Source organism: Oncorhynchus masou, chromosome 23 (genome assembly GCF_036934945.1).
Source record: "Oncorhynchus masou masou isolate Uvic2021 chromosome 23, UVic_Omas_1.1, whole genome shotgun sequence".
Lineage (NCBI taxonomy): Eukaryota > Metazoa > Chordata > Actinopteri > Salmoniformes > Salmonidae > Oncorhynchus > Oncorhynchus masou.
The window spans coordinates 1,889,635-1,906,046 of record NC_088234.1 but is presented as its reverse complement, the minus strand read 5'-3'; the positions used below and the strand labels follow the sequence as shown (position 1 = coordinate 1,906,046).

The 16,412-nt window shown below is 44.5% G+C and overlaps 1 protein-coding gene across 1 annotated transcript; it reads left to right on the top strand.

The window, feature by feature from the left end:
* The first annotated feature begins 4,538 nt into the window (after positions 1-4,538).
* On the top strand, positions 4,539-9,710 carry trappc1 (trafficking protein particle complex subunit 1). Its single transcript, XM_064930948.1, has 5 exons — positions 4,539-4,645; positions 6,396-6,494; positions 6,921-6,991; positions 8,693-8,831; positions 9,327-9,710. Exons 2-5 carry the CDS (start codon positions 6,396-6,398, stop codon positions 9,468-9,470), a joined length of 453 nt encoding a protein of 150 aa, XP_064787020.1. The 5' UTR covers positions 4,539-4,645; the 3' UTR covers positions 9,471-9,710.
* The last annotated feature ends 6,702 nt before the right edge of the window (positions 9,711-16,412 follow it).

The following is a 16,412-nucleotide window of genomic DNA, read 5'->3' as shown; positions in this document are numbered from 1 at the left end:
GTACTTAAGACGGTGTATTTAATAAAGTAAAAAGGAGAAGTCCTTCATTACAAAAAAGGCAAATCCAAAAGGTGGTAGGAATAGCACAAAAAAGCCTCAAGAGATACTCAAAAACCAAAAACAGAATTTCACAAGAGCATCCACCGGAATCGACAAGAATACACAGAACACTAGGGCTGGGTGCTAACATACAAACACAGAGCACAGAACTGAGGGAAACTAAGGGTTTAAATTCAATCAGGGTAAACGAGGCACAGGTGCAAATAATAATGGGGAACAAGGGAAAAAACACAAGGTCAAAAAGCACAATGGGGGCATCTAGTGACCAAAACCCGGAACAACCCTGGCCAAATCCTGACAGAATTAAATACAAATTAAAATAAAAAATGACTCTGTTATTGCCTTTGAATTAATTTTTTAAATTAATTTTTAGAAACATGAGTTTGGCCACTCTATTGCATAGTTTCTGGTGAGCCAGCCAACAGCTGAGAATATCCTCTCCTCACTTGCAGAGGCACTGGGTAAGTTAAACACCCGTTTGGCCACTCTTGTCCTGCTGGGGAGAGATGCAGAGGCACTGGGAAGCTAAACACCCGTTTGGCCACTCTTGTCCTGCTGGGGAGAGATGCAGAGGCACTGGGGAAGTTAAACACCCGTTTGGCCACTCTTGTCCTGCTGGGGAGAGATGCAGAGGCACTGGGGAAGTTAAACACCCGTTTGGCCACTCTTGTCCTGCTGGGGAGAGATGCAGAGGCACTGGGGAAGTTAAACACCCGTTTTGCCACTCTTGTCCTGCTGGGGAGAGATGCAGAGGCACTGGGGAAGTTAAACACCCGTTTGGCCACTCTTGTCCTGCTGGGGAGAGATGCAGAGGCACTGGGGAAGTTAAACACCCGTTTGGCCACTCTTGTCCTGCTGGGGAGAGATGCATAGCTGTTTCTTATTTTTCTATATGTAGGCCTTATTTTTCTATATGTAGGCCTTATTTTTCTATATGTAGGCCTTATTTTTCTATATGTAGGCCTTATTTTTCTATATGTAGGCCTGAAAGGTTTTTAGGTAAAATAACCCAAAATGGAAAGCTCCCTGAATGTGGGAATATGCCAGGCCTAATGTATAGATAATAGAACAAAAAGTAACAAAACGTTTAAGAGATCAGATATTTTGTTTATAAATACTTTGCTTACCCACCTCATTCCTTTCTTTTAGCATGTAAGTTAACAGAGCATGTATGTTAGTATAGTGAGTATACCATAATGCTTTCGAGATGTCTTTTCAGATTCCACAATGATTAAAATCCACAACGATAATCGAAAATTTCCATAAGCATTTTTCTACGGCTGGCCATGCTTTCCACCTGGCTACCCCTTCCCCGGGTCAACTTTACCCAAATCCAGATAGCTGATGTTCTGAAAGAGCTGCAAAATCTGGACTCTCTCTTTCTAAATCAAAATCAAATCAAATTTTATTTGTCACATACACATGGTTAGCAGATGTTAATGCGAGTGTAGCGAAATGCTTGTGCTTCTAGTTCCGACAATGCAGTAATAACCAACAAGTAATCTAACTAACAATTCCTAAACTACTGTCTTATACACAGTGTAAGGGGATAAAGAATATGTACATAAGGATATATGAATGAGTGATGGTACAGAGCAGCATAGGCAAGATACAGTAGATGGTATCGAGTACACTATATACATATGAGATGAGTATGTAAACAAAGTGGCATAGTTAAAGTGGCTAGTGATACATGTATTACATAAGGATGCAGTCGATGATATAGAGTACAGTATATACGTATGCATATGAGATGAATAATGTAGGGTAAGTAACATTATATATTATATTCTAAATGTATCCGCAATTGTTGCAGCCCCTATTACTAGCCTGTTCAACCTCTCTTTCATATCGTCCGAGATCCCTAAAGATTGGAAAGCTGCCGCGGTCATCCCCCTCTTCAAAGGGGGTGACACTCTAGACCCAAACTGTTACAGACCTATATCTATCCTACCCTGCCTTTCTAAGGTCTTTGAAAGCCAAGTTAACAAACAGATCACTGACCATTTCGAATCCCACCGTACCTTCTCCGCTATGCAATCTGGTTTCAGAGCTGGTCACGGGTGCACCTCAGCCACGCTCAAGGTCCTAAACGACATCATAACCGCCATCGATAAAAGACATTACTGTGCAGCCGTATTCATCGACCTGGCCAAGGCTTTCGACTCTGTCAATCACATATTGGCAGACTCAAATGCCTTGGTTTCTCAAATCACTGTCTCGTCTGGTTTACCAACTACTTCTCAGACAGAGTTCAGTGTGTCAAATCAGAGTGCCTGTTGTCCGGACCTCTGACAGTCTCTATGGGGTGCCACAGGGTTCAATTCTCAGGCCTACTCTTTTCTCTGTATATATCAACGATGTCGCTCTTGCTGCTGGTGATTCTCTGATCCACCTCTACGCAGACAACACCATTCTGTATACATGTGGCCCTTCTTTGGACACTGTGCTAACAAACCTCCAAACGACCTTCAACGCCATACAACACTCCTTCCGTGGCCTCCAACTGCTTTTAAATGCTGGTAAAACTAAGTGCATGCTCTTCAACCGATTGCTGCCCGCCCAAATAGCATCACTACTCTGGACGGTTCTGACCTAGAATATGTGGACAACTACAAATGCCTCGGTGTCTGGTTAGATTGTAAACTCTCCTTCCAGACTCACATTAAGCATCTCCCATCCAAAATTCAATCTAGAATCGGCTTCCTATTTTGCAAGAAAGCCTCCTTCACTAATGCTGCCAAATTGACTATCCTACCGATCCTTGACTTCGGCGATGTCATTTACACAATAGCCTCCAACACAGCAAATTGGATGCAGTCTATCACAGTGCCATCCATTTTGTCACCAAAGCCCCATACACTACCCACCACTGCGACCTCTATGCTCTCGTTGACTGGCCCTCGCTTCATATTCATCACCAAACCCACTGGCTCCAGGTCGTCTATAAGTCTTTGGTAGGTAAAGCCCTGCCTTATCTCAGTTCACTGGTCACCATAGAAACTCCCACCCATAGCACGCGCTCCAGCAGGTATATTTCACTGGTCATCCCCAAAGCCAATTCCAACTTTGGCCACCTTCCTTCCAGTTCTCTGCTGCCAATGACTGGAACAAATTGCAAAAATCACTGAAGCTGGAGACTCATATCTCCCTCACTAACTTTAAGCATCAGCTGTCAGAGCAGCTTACAGGTCATTGCACCTGTACATAGCCCATCTGTAAGCAGCCCACCCAACTACCTCATCCCCATAATTTTTTTCTTCTCCTTTGCACCCCAGTATGTCTACTTGCACATCATCATCTGCTCATCTATCACTCCAGTGTTAATCTGCTAAATGTTGATTACTTCGCCACTATGGCCTATTTATTGCCTTATCTCCCTGATCTTACCTCACTTGCACACATGGTATATAGATTTTTCTATTGGGTTATTGACTGTACGTTTGTTTATTCCATGTGTAACTCTGTGTTGTTGTTTGTGTCGCACTGCTATGCTTTATCTTGGCCAGGTCACAGTTGTAAATCAAAACTTGTTCTCAACTAGCCTACCTGGTTAAATAAAGGTGTTCTCAACTGGCCTACCTGGTTAAATAAAGGTGTTCTCAACTGGCCTACCTGGTTAAATAAAGGTGTTCTCAACTGGCCTACCTGGTTAAATAAAGGTGTTCTCAACTAGCCTACCTGGTTAAATAAAGGTGTTCTCAACTAGCCTACCTGGTTAAATAAAGGTGTTCTCAACTGGCCTACCTGGTTAAATAAAGGTGTTCTCAACTAGCCTACCTAGTTAAATAGAGGTTAAATAAAAAATAAAATTCTTCACCTGCGGGATCGTCTGAGACCAGACAGCTGATGAAACTGAGGTGTATTTCTGTCTGTAATTAAAGCCCTTTTTGTGGTGAAAACTCATTCTGATTGGCTGGGCCTGGCTCCCCTGTGGGTGGGCCTGGCTCCCCTGTGGGTGCCCACCTTGCTGAACCCCCAGTCATGTGAAATTCCATACATTAGGGCTTAATGAATTGACTGATTTCCTCATATAAACTGTAACTCAGTAAAATCGTTGAAATTATTGCGTTTATATTTTTGTTAGGTATATATTTTTAAGAAATTGCCATTGCGGCCGAGGTGCAATTTAAAACTAGCCCAAAAACCCTAAACCCGCGACCATTACAACTTCACCCCCGACATCGTCTTCTAAGTAAACCAGAAAGTCGCGAACATGGCAACCCGGCGCACGGGTCTATGTGGATACCAAAGATACGAAAGTAATAGTCGAGTTGGAGCACTTGTACGCAAGTAGCGCATCTCCTCACGTAGCTTGACAAAACAACGCAGTTTATGGAGTGCCTTTCTGAAATTATCGCACAAATTCTATCTTGATGCGTAAAATAGTAGCACAAACAGACATACTATTTTATTCTTAGTATTTTGCTCTCCTTCCAATCATTAATTAATTCTTAGTATTTTGCTCTCCTTCCAATTATTAATTTCATACCCGGAACGAACGAGTTTTGGCAGACTTTTTATCGTCAGGCAGTAGAAGGGGCGTCTCTTTTGGGGTATTTCTGTAAGAAACAGGAAGAGAAAGGTGAACAGTTTTTGATTCTCGACTAATTCTCTTTAATAATAGTTATTTGTTAGTTATTTTCGAAGTTAGATAATGCTAGTAACGTCACAGATAGCGCAGTGTAACTAGATATCTTGAATGTTTAGCTTCCTAGCCAACATTAGCTCAATAGCAACATCACACACTCGTTTATATTGTAGTTAGTTGCACGGCGAATATTTAGTAAGGGAGAGTCCAAAGATTGAAGTAGTAATTCCTCGCTCTGTCTTGCACTTCATAATAGGGGTAGTTTCGAGGTTAGCCATCACATGACTTAAAAGGCAATATAACGGATTCACAATGTCACCAGTTGTGGTCGAAGTGAACCCTGACCATTTTATTTATTTCTTTTTATTTCACCTTTATTTAACCAGGTAGGCAAGTTGAGAACAAGTTCACATTTACAATTGCAACCTGGCCAAGATAAAGCAAAGCAGTTCGACACACACAACGACACAGAGTTACACATGGAGTAAAACAAACATACAGTCAATGATACAGTATAAACAAGTCTATATACGATGTGAGCAAATGAGGTGAGATAAGGGAGGTAAAGGCAAAAAAAGGCCATGGTGGCAAAGTAAATACAATATAGCAAGTAAAACAATGGAATGGTAGATTTGCAATGGAAGAATGTGCAAAGTAGAAATAAAAATAATGGGGTGCAAAGGAGATAAATAAATAAGTTAAATACAGTAGGGAAAGAGGTAGTTGTTTGGGCTAAATTATAGGTGGGCTATGTACAGGTGCAGTAATCTGTGAGCTGCTCTGACAGTTGGTGCTTAAAGCTAGTGAGGGAGATAAGTGTTTCCAGTTTCAGAGATTTTTGTAGTTCGTTCCAGTCATTGGCAGCAGACAACTGGAAGGAGAGGCGGCCAAAGAAAGAATTGGTTTTGGGGGTGACTAGAGAGATATACCTGCTGGAGCGTGTGCTACAGGTGGGTGATGCTATGGTGACCAGCGAGCTGAGATAAGGGGGGACTTTACCTAGCAGGGTTTTGTAGATGACATGGAGCCAGTGGGTTTGGCGACGAGTATGAAGCGAGGGCCAGCCAACGAGAGCGTACAGGTCGCAATGGTGGGTAGTATATGGGGCTTTGGTGACAAAACGGATTGCACTGTGATAAACTGCATCCAATTTGTTGAGTAGGGTATTGGAGGCTATTTTGTAAATGACATCGCCAAAGTCGAGGATAGGTAGGATGGTCAGTTTTACAAGGGTATGTTTGGCAGCAAGAGTGAAGGATGCTTTGTTGCGAAATAGGAAGCCAATCCTAGATTTAACTTTTGATTGGAGATGTTTGATATGGGTCTGAAAGGAGAGTTTACAGTCTAACCAGACACCTAGGTATTTGTCCACATATTCTAAGTCAGAGCCGTCCAGAGTAGTGATGTTGGGCAGGTGCAGGTAGCGATCGGTTGAAGAGCATGAATTTAGTTTTACTTGTATTTAAGAGCAATTGGAGGCCACGGAAGGAGATTTGTATGGCATTGAAGCTTGCCTGGAGGGTTGTTAACACAGTGTCCAAAGAAGGGCCAGAAGTATACAGAATGGTGTCGTCTGCGTAGAGGTGGATCAGAGACTCACCAGCATCAAGAGCGACCTCAATGATGTATACAGAGAAGAGAGTCGGTCCAAGAATTGAACCCTGTGGCACCCCCATAGAGACTGCCAGAGGTCTGGACAGCAGACCCTCCGATTTGACCTCTTTAACCTCTGACCCCTGTATAGATGACGGTTCATAACCTGTACATTTTTGATCGTAACGGAAGCTGTTTGCACTATGGGGAGTGGAACCGCAAGAAACAGGCCGGCATCTCCAAGGAAGAGGTGAGACAGGAGGCATAACGTGACATACAGGCTTCATAACGCTTCATTTATGCTTCATAGTTTTTCATACCACCCACCCACCCATACATACCACCCATCTTCATAACCATCCATACAGGCTTCATAGTGTTTCGTATAGACTACATAGTGTTTCATACCACCCATACATACCACCCATCCATACAGGCTTCATTGTGTTTCGTATAGACTACATAGTGTTTCATACCACCCATCTTCATAACCATCCATACAGGCTTCATAGTGTTTTGTATAGACTACATAGTTTTTCATACCACCCACCCATATATACCTACCACCCATCTTCATAACCATCCATACAAGTTTGTTTCATACAGACCTTATTATAACATAAGTGATACAATTGTCTAGACTGGTTTCTCTCTCCCTCATGTCTCTCTCTCCCAGGAGTTTAAGCTGATGTATGGGATGCTGTTCTCCATTAGATCCTTCTGCAGCAAGATGTCTCCCCTGGATATGTATCCTTCAGAGTGGATGGGTGGGTGGTATGGATGGGTGGTATGTATGGGTGGTGTGGGTGGATGGATGGCATGGATGGGTGCTGTGGGTGGATGGCATGGATGGGTGGTGTGGATGGGTGGGTGGATGGATTGGTGGATTGGTGGTGTTGGAGGTATGGATGGGTGGTATGGATGGATGGGTGGTATGTATGTGTAGGTGGTATGGATGGGTGGTATGGATGGATGGGTGGGTGGGTGGTATGGCTGGATGGGTGGTATGGATGGGTGGGTGGATGGATGGTATGGATGGATTGGTGGTGTTGGAGGTGTGGGTGGGTGGATGGTATGGATGGATGGGTGGTATGGGTGGGTGGTATGTATGGGTGGGTGGGTGGATGGATGGAAGGGTGGGTGGTATGGATGGGTGGGTGGGTGGTATGTATGGGCGGGTGGTATGTATGTATGGATGGGTGGTTTGGATGGATGGGTGGGTGGTATGTATGGGCGGGTGGTATGTATGTATGGATGGGTGGTTTGGATGGATGGGTGGGTGGTATGTATGTATGGGTGGTATGCATGTATGGGTGGTATGTATGGGTGGGTGGTATGTATGTATGGATGGGTGGTATGGATGGGTGGGTGGTATGTATGGGTGGGCGGTAAGGATGGGTGGTATGGGTGGGTGGGTGGTATAGATAGATGGGTGGGTGGGTGGGTGGGTGGGTGGTATGGATGGAAGGGTGGGTGGTATGGATGGGTTGGTGGTATGGATGGATGGGTGGGTGGGTGGGTAGTATGTATGTATGGGTGGATGGTATGGATGGGTGGGTGTTATGGGTGGTATGGATGGGTGGTATGGGTGGGTGGTATGGATGGATGGATTGGTGGTGTTGGAGGTATGGGTGGGTGGTATGTATGGGTGGGTGGATGGGTAGTATGGATGGAAGGGTGGGTGGTATGGATGGATGGATGGGTGGGTGGGTTGCTATTTATGGGTGGGTGGTATGTATGTATGTATGGGTGGGTGTTATGGATGGATGGGTGGTATTGATGGGTGGGTGGTATGGATGGGTGGGCGGTAAGGATGGATGGGTGGTATGGCTGGGTGGGATGGATGGGTGGGTGGTATGGATGGATGATATGGATGGATGGGTGGGATGGATGAGTGGTATGGATGGGTGGGCGGTAAGGATGGATGGGTGGTATGGGTGGGCGGTATGGATGGATGATATGGATGGATGGGTGGGTGGGATGGATGGGTGGTATGGATGGGTGGGTGGTATGGGTGGGTGGTATGGATGGATGGGTGGTATGAAAGGATGGATGGGTGGGTGATATGGATGGATGGGTGGATGATTGGGTGATATGGGTGGGTGGTATGGATGGATGGGTGGTATGAAAGGATGGATGGGTGGGTGATATGGATGGGGGGGTGGATGATTGGGTGATATGGGTGGGTGGTATGGATGGATGGGTGGTATGAAAGGATGGATGGGTGGGTGGGTGGGTGGATGGGTGGGTGGGTGGTATGGATGGATGGGTGGGTGGTATGGATGGGTGGGTGGGTATGGTATGTGTTAACATCAGTTTTGCGTGGTCATCCTCCTGAATCTTATATTCAACGATTGGAAGTCTTCAGATTTGCTCTGAGTAGTCGTATGAAGGTTTAGTAGCCTATGCAGCTTCCTTCACTGTTGTTTACCCTTGACCCCTCCACAGGAAGGATGGTTTCTTGACCTTTCAGACCAGCAAGTATAAACTGCACTACTATGAGACAGCTACTGGCATCAAGATCATAATGAACACAGACCTGGGAGTTCCCAACGCTAAAGATATACTGCACCAGATATACAGCACGGTAAGCATGGGGGGCGTAAGTAACCCAGTATCCCTCTCTTCTCTCTCCCCCTCTTCTCTCTCTCCCCCTCTCTTCTCTCTCTCCCCCTCTCTTCTCTCTCTCCCCCTCTCTTCTCTCCCTCTTTTTTCTCTCTCCCCCTCTTCTCTCCCTCTCTTCTCCCCCTCTTCTCTCTCCCCCTCTCTTCTCTCCCTCTTTTCTCTCTCGCTCTCTATTCCAGCTGTATGTAGTATTATAACCTCTGTCTGTCTCTCTATTCCAGCTGTATGTAGTATTATAACCTCTGTCTCGCTCTCTATTCCAGCTGTATGTAGTGTTATAACTTCTCTCTCTATTCCAGCTGTATGTAGTATTATAACCTCTGTCTGTCTCTCTATTCCAGCTGTATGTAGTGTTATAACCTCTGTCTCTCTATTCCAGCTGTATGTAGTATTATAACCTCTGTCTGTCTCTCTATTCCAGCTGTATGTAGTATTATAATCTCTGTCTCTATTCCAGCTGTATGTAGAGTACATAGTGAAGAATCCTTTGTGTGTTCTGGGGGAGCAGCTGTCCTCTGACCTCTTCTCTACTAGACTGGACCTCTACATCCGAGCCCTGCCCTTCTTCAGCCCCGCGCTGCATAACACACACACACAGTGAGGAGACAAACATGTACGCATCGCACACACACACACACACACACACACACACACACACACACAGAGGAGACAAACATGCACGCATCGCACACACACACTGCACGCAAACCAAACGCGCACACATTTGGGGGTGGGGTTGTCTGGGGTTGTGAGGGGTGTAATCATGTATTTATTTGTTAGTAACAGAATGTTGGTTGTTGCCTCGTGTATTAAATAGAACCATCTCAGTAAACCTGAACAACGTGATGACATGTTTCTGTTCTGTGAGAGGAGCACTTTCATCCTCCACTACGATGGACACACACACTAAACACACACACACACTAAACACACCCACCCACTCTGAACACTGTAAACTTTGTATTAGTTACAACCTTTTGATTACTCAGGTCAAAATCAGGTAAATGGTTGGCTGATTAAGGGTGATAACACCGTCAATGTTGACCTCTGACCTTGGGGGTTCTGGGTAACAGGACGTGTTACCGTGGTGATCAGGGGGCGTATAATGGGATATCACTTTAAGCCCCGGAATATATATCTCTGGCGGTCAGTGCCGTTTATGACGAGGAGGGCGATTTATTTATTCATAAGCATGGCCTTATTTACAACATATTTATTTATTTACAACAACGCAGGACAAGAGAAATATTTGAGGTGACAGTGACCCATTCAAAACCTCCTTTCACACTCTTGCCTGCATCTAGTTCATATAGGGTGTAATCATTAGTCCAACAGTTGCAAACAAGAGTTTCTATTGGACAAATTCAGGCATGTTTATCCCCGTTTTGTTTCCGTTTGCTTCCGTTTAAGAAACGTAACAGAATCATCTAAATGAATACACCCCTGATCACGTGTGAAACACAGTTCACTTTCATAGCAGCCACGTTGTATTCCTTCTCACATCTATACGTTCTCCTCTCACCTTTTCCCTTCTCTTGTGGACTTCAATGCACAACACATCAGTCATATGTGGCCAGGAGAAAAAATCTTTCCATGCCAAACCATGTCATAATTGTTACACACAGCCTATATAGTTGTCACCTTATTAGCTAAAGTAACGGCATAGTCAAAATAGCTAATAGAACTAACGCGTTAGTAAACCCGGTGGCAATAAATTAATAAAACCAAAAGCTTACCTTGACTTGGAAGGGTTCCAGTGTTGTGTTGGATAGTCATATCCAACTAGCTAACATAACATCCCTCTGAGTAGGCTAAGCTAGCTAGCTGCATGTGCTAGCTAAGTTAATGAAACTGAAAGTGGAAAAAAAATGACTTGCTAATCTTTTTTTATTATTTTGTTCAAAACTGTTCAACTATTGTCTTTCTCTGAGTCAACTATTCACCACATGTTATTTACTGCAGTGCTAGCTAGCTGTAGCTGATGCTTTCAGTACTAGATTCATTCTCTGATCCTTTGATTGGGTGGACATGTCGGTTCATGTTGCAAGAGCTCTGATAGGTTGGAGGACGTCCTCCGGAAGTTGTCATAATGACTGTGTAAGTCCATGGAAGGGGGTGAGAACCATGAGCCTCCTAGGTTTTGTATTGAAGTCAATGTACCAAGAGGAGGATGGAAGCCAGCTGTCCTCCGGCTACACCATGGTGCTACCTTAGAGTGCTGTTGAGGCTACTGTAGACCTTCATTGCAAAACTGTGTTTTAATCAATTATTTGTTGGGGTGAATATATTTAGTATAGTTTTATCTAAAAAGGATAACTTTGAATATTTTACAATTTTTATGAAATTCACTGAGGATGGTCCTCTTATTCCACATTTTGTTACGTTACAGCCTTATTCTAAAATTGATTAAATTACATGTTTTCCTAATCAATCTAGACACAATACCCCAGAATGACAAAGCAAAAAGAGGTTTTTAGATTAATTTACATAAATATTCAGACTCTTTGCTATGAGACTCGAAATTAAGCTTAGGTGCCTCCTGTTTCCATTGATCATCCTTGTGATGTTTCTTCAACTTGGAGTCCACCTGTGATAAATTAAATTGATTGGACATGATTTGGAAAGGCAAACACCTGTCTATATAAGGTCCCACAGTTGACAGTGCATGTCAGAGCAAAAACCAAGCCATGAGGTCGAAGAAATTGTCCGTAGAGCTCCGAGACAGGATTGTGTCGAGTCAGATCTGGGGATGGGTACCAAAAAAATGGTTGCAGCATTGAAGGTCCCCAAGAACACAGGGGCTCCATCATTCTTAAATGGATTAAGTTTGGAACCACCAAGACTCTTCCTAGAGCTGACCGCCCGGCCAAACTGAGCAATCGGGGAGAAGGGCCTTGGTCAGGGAGGTGACCAGGAACCCGATGGTCACTCTGACAAAGCTCCAGAATTCATCTGGAGATGGGAGAACCTTCCAGAAGGACAACCATCTCTGCATCCACCAATCAGGCCTTTATGGTAGAGTGGCCAGACGGAAGCCACTCCTCAGTAAAAAGGCACATGACAGCCTGCTTAGAGTTTGCCAAAAGGCCCCTAAAGACTCTCAGACCATGAGAAACAAGATTCTCTGGTCTGATGAAACCAAGATTGAACTCTTTGGCCTATTGTGATGTCATTAAGGGGTATTGTGATGTCATTATGGGCTATTGTGTGTAGATTGATGAGGGGAAAAAAACAAATTTAATCAATTTTATAATAAGGTTGTAACGTAATAAAATGTGTAAAAAGTCAATGGGTCTGAATACTTTCTGAATGTATTGTATTTATATACACTACCAGTCCAGAGTTTTACAACACCCTACTCATTCAAGGTTGTTCTTTCTTTTGACTATTTTCTACATTGTGGAGGCCAGGTCATCTGATTCAGCACTCCATCACTCAGCTTCTTGGTCAAAATGTGCTTTTTCAGTTCCTCATCAATCCACAGGGATTTAACAGTTTTTACAGTCATTTTCTTAATGAGCTTAGTAGTAACTGGAATAAGCAAGTTCATAAATGTGTCAAGTGCAGTGTCTGGTTGCTCCTCATTACACACCACGGACCAACACATATTATTTACATCAACAACATAGGAATCAACACAAAACTTATATATATATATTATCCTATACACTACTGTATATGCCGCCCAGCCGAGATTAAATCAAAGTGTGTTTGTCACATGCGCTGAATACAGCAGGTGAGAACCTTACCATGAAATGTTTACTGACAAGCCCTTAACCAACAATGCAGTTGAAGAAATAGTTAAGAAAATATTTACTAAATAAACTAAAGTAAAAAAATAAATAAAAAGTAACACAATAACAATACCGAGGCTAAAAACACAGGGGTACCGGTACAGTCCTCTGACACCACCTAGTATATATAGGAGGTACCGGTACAGTCCTCTGACACCACCTAGTATAAACAGGACGTACCGGTACAGTCCTCTGACACCACCTAGTATATACAGGAGGTACCGGTACAGTCCTCTGACACCACCTAGTATAAACAGGAGGTACCGGTACAGTCCTCTGACACCACCTAGTATATACAGGAGGTACCGGTACCGTCCTCTGACACCACCTAGTATATACAGGGGTACCGGTACAGTCCTCTGACACCACCTAGTATATACAGGAGGTACCGGTACCGTCCTCTGACACCACCTAGTATATACAGGAGGTACCGGTACAGTCCTCTGACACCACCTAGTATATACAGGACGTACCGGTACAGTCCTCTGACACCACCTAGTATATACAGGGGGTACCGGTACAGTCCTCTGACACCACCTAGTATAAACAGGAGGTACCGGTACAGTCCTCTGACACCACCTAGTATATACAGGAGGTACCGGTAGAGTCCTCTGACACCACCTGGTATATACAGGAGGTAAGGATACAGTGGCAAGAAAAAGTATGTGAACCCTTTGGAATATTACTTTTTATTGGGCTAGGCAGCTCTAACCAACATCTCCAATCTCGTCTCATTGATTGGACTCCAGGTTAGCTGACTCCTGACTCCAATTAGATTTGGAGTCATTAGCGTACAGGTTCACATACTTTTTCTAACCAAAACTGTGAATGTTGGCAGGAAGCTTGGCCCCAGTGATGTACTGGGCTGTACACACTACCCTCTGTAGTGCCTTATGGTCAGATGCTGAGCATTTGCCATACCAGGCGGTGATGCAACCGGTCTGGATGCTCTCGATGGTGCAGCTGTAGAACGTTTTGAGGATCTGGAGACCCATGCCAAATCTTTTCAGTCTCCTGAAAGGAAAAAGGTTTTGTCGTGCTTCACGACTTTCTTGATGTGTTTGGACCATGATAGCTTGTTGGTGATGTGGACACCAAGGACCTTGAAACTCTCGACCCGCTTCACTACAGCCCGTAGTGTTAAAGGGGGCGTGTTCGGCCCTCCTTATCCTGTAGTCCACGATCAGCTCCTTCGTCTTTATCACTTTGATGGGGAGGTTGTTATTCTGGCACAACACTGCCAGTTCTCTGACCTCCTCCCTATAGGCTGTCTCATTGTTGTCGGTGTTCAGACCCACCATAGTTGTGTCTTCAACAAAGCACCCCTGAGGGGCCCTAGTATTGAGGATCAGCATGGCAGATTGGTTGTTACCTACCCTCACCACCTGGGGGCGGCCCGTCAGGAAGTCCAGGATCCAGTTGCAGAGAGAGGTGTTTAGTCCCAGGGTCCTTAGTTTAGTGATGAGGTTTGAGGGCACTATGGTGTTGAACGCTGAGCTGTAGTCAATGAACAGCATTCTCACATAGGTGTTCCTTTTGTCCAGGTGGGAAAGGGCAGTGTGGAGTGAATAGAAATGCCATCATCTGTCGACCTGTTTAAAAAAACAAAAAACATTATTTAACCAGGCAAGTCAGTTAAGAACAAATTCTTATTTACAATGATGTCCTAACTTGCCAAACCCGGTCGACACTGGGCCCTATGGGACTCCCAATAGCGGTCAGTTGTGATACAGCCTGGATTCGAACCAGGGTCTGTAGTGGTGCCTCTAGCACCGAGATGCAGTGCCTTAGACTGCTGCGCCACTTGGGAGCCCCTGTTGGGGTGGATTTCGAATTGGAGTGGGTCTAGGGTGTCTGGGATGATGGTGTTGATGTGAGCCATGACCAGCCTTTCAAAGCACTTCATGGCTACCGACGTGAGTGCTACGGGTCTGTAGTCATTTAGGCATGTTACCTTGGCTTCCTTGGGCACAGGGACTACGGTGGTCTGTTTGAAACATGTAGGTATTACAGACTCGGTCAGGGAGAGGTTGAATATGTCAGTGAAGACACTTGCCAGTTGGTCCATTCATGCTCTTGCTTGGTAAGCTACTCTGGCTCCCTCTAGTGGATATAAACCACACAAGGCGACTTTCTATTTTGGGTGGAACGCAACAACGATGTGGACAAAAGTGCAAGCTGCCTCAATAAAACAGACACCGCCCTTGCACATGCACGCACATCGGTTGACGGAGTGGAGCTTTTAGCCACCTATAATCTACACAAGAATGTGGTCTGATCCTAGTGCAACTTTAAGAAAGCGAGTTGGATCTGCTGGCAACTTATATCACAGAACCCAAGCACACTGGCTTCCAGTTGAAGCTCGCATCCGCTACAAGACCATGGTGCTTGCCTACGGAGCTGTGAGGGGAACGGCACCGCAGTACCTCCAGGCTCTGATCAGGCCCTACACCCAAACAAGGGCACTGCGTTCATCCACCTCTGGCCTGCTCGCCTCCCTACCACTGAGGAAGTACAGTTCCCGCTCAGCCCAGTCAAAACTGTTCGCTGCTCTGGCCCCCCAATGGTGGAACAAACTCCCTCACGACGCCAGGACTGCGGAGTCAATCACCACCTTCCGGAGACACCTGAAACCCCACCTCTTCAAGGAATACCTAGGATAGGATAAAGTAATCCTTCTCACCCCCCCCCTTAAATGATTTAGATGCACTATAGTAAAGTGGCTGTTCCACTGGATGTCAGAAGGTGAATTCACCAATTTGTAAGTCGCTCTGGATAAGAGCGTCTGCTAAATGACTTAAATGTAAATGTAAGGGAGAGACTCTTCTTCAAAAAACAAATGAAAGGATCCATCGACCAATCGGTGTGCACCAACCATTTCCTTGGCATTGACTTTTAGCGCCACCCCAGAGATAAGCCCCTTAAAAGGTGTGCTGCTTCGAAGATCCACACGACACATTCCAATCCGATATCTTCTTGAGGCGCAGAGTACGCTCCTTCCGTTTCACGGATACACAGAAAACCATAACATCCAATGCATACACGATTTTCATACACAATTCAAACGGATCTCCCAGGTAACAACATTGATTCAAAACCCTCACTCCGACCAAAAAATAAACCGAATTTATAGGGGATTTACTAGAGTTCACTACCACATTATTTATTTTGTGTCCTTATATTCACCACCGAAAACCAATCCTTCTCATCTCCACTCGATACGCCATATGTTTCAAACAGAACACCAGGTTCCGCAATCTTCCCGTCTGACTTGCTAAATCATTGGTGAAAGATGATCCTGAATTTCCCTCTTGAGAAGTATGAGAATCAATCAATAGATAGCTCTATGCAAATAACATATGTTCTGTTTAACTCGGGAAGTTGCGAAGTTTCCAATAGCATTTGAACGCGGCAGAACTTCAGAACCCGCCCTCTAACAAGATAAACCAATAAACGTAGACTCCCAAGTCATTTCTTTCATCCGTCGGAGTGTTTCGTCCCTATTTACGTTTTGTACCGTGACAGCACCAAAGCCCGCCTTTTCTATCCACTGATTGGTTTGACAGGCGAGGTCTTTATCAAAGATATTCTAATGGTGCTAAAGATACTCAACTGTCCCCTGTGACCCTCTCTTGTAGTGTCCAATTTGATCATTAATTCTTGAAACAACTGGATGAAGAATAAATATTTGTTGTCGACAGATCTAATATATTTGATCTCTCAATTACATTGGAAGTTTATTTTCAACT

Excerpts from the sequence above, each read along its gene's own strand:
- trappc1 (XM_064930948.1), top strand. The coding sequence starts at position 6,396 with ATGACGGTTCATAACCTGTACATTTTTGATCGTAACGGAAGCTGTTTG. Across the intron at positions 6,992-8,692 it reads AAGATGTCTCCCCTGGATAT|GAAGGATGGTTTCTTGACCT; the intron begins GTATCCTTCAGA and ends ACCCCTCCACAG. Across the intron at positions 8,832-9,326 it reads TGCACCAGATATACAGCACG|CTGTATGTAGAGTACATAGT; the intron begins GTAAGCATGGGG and ends TCTCTATTCCAG.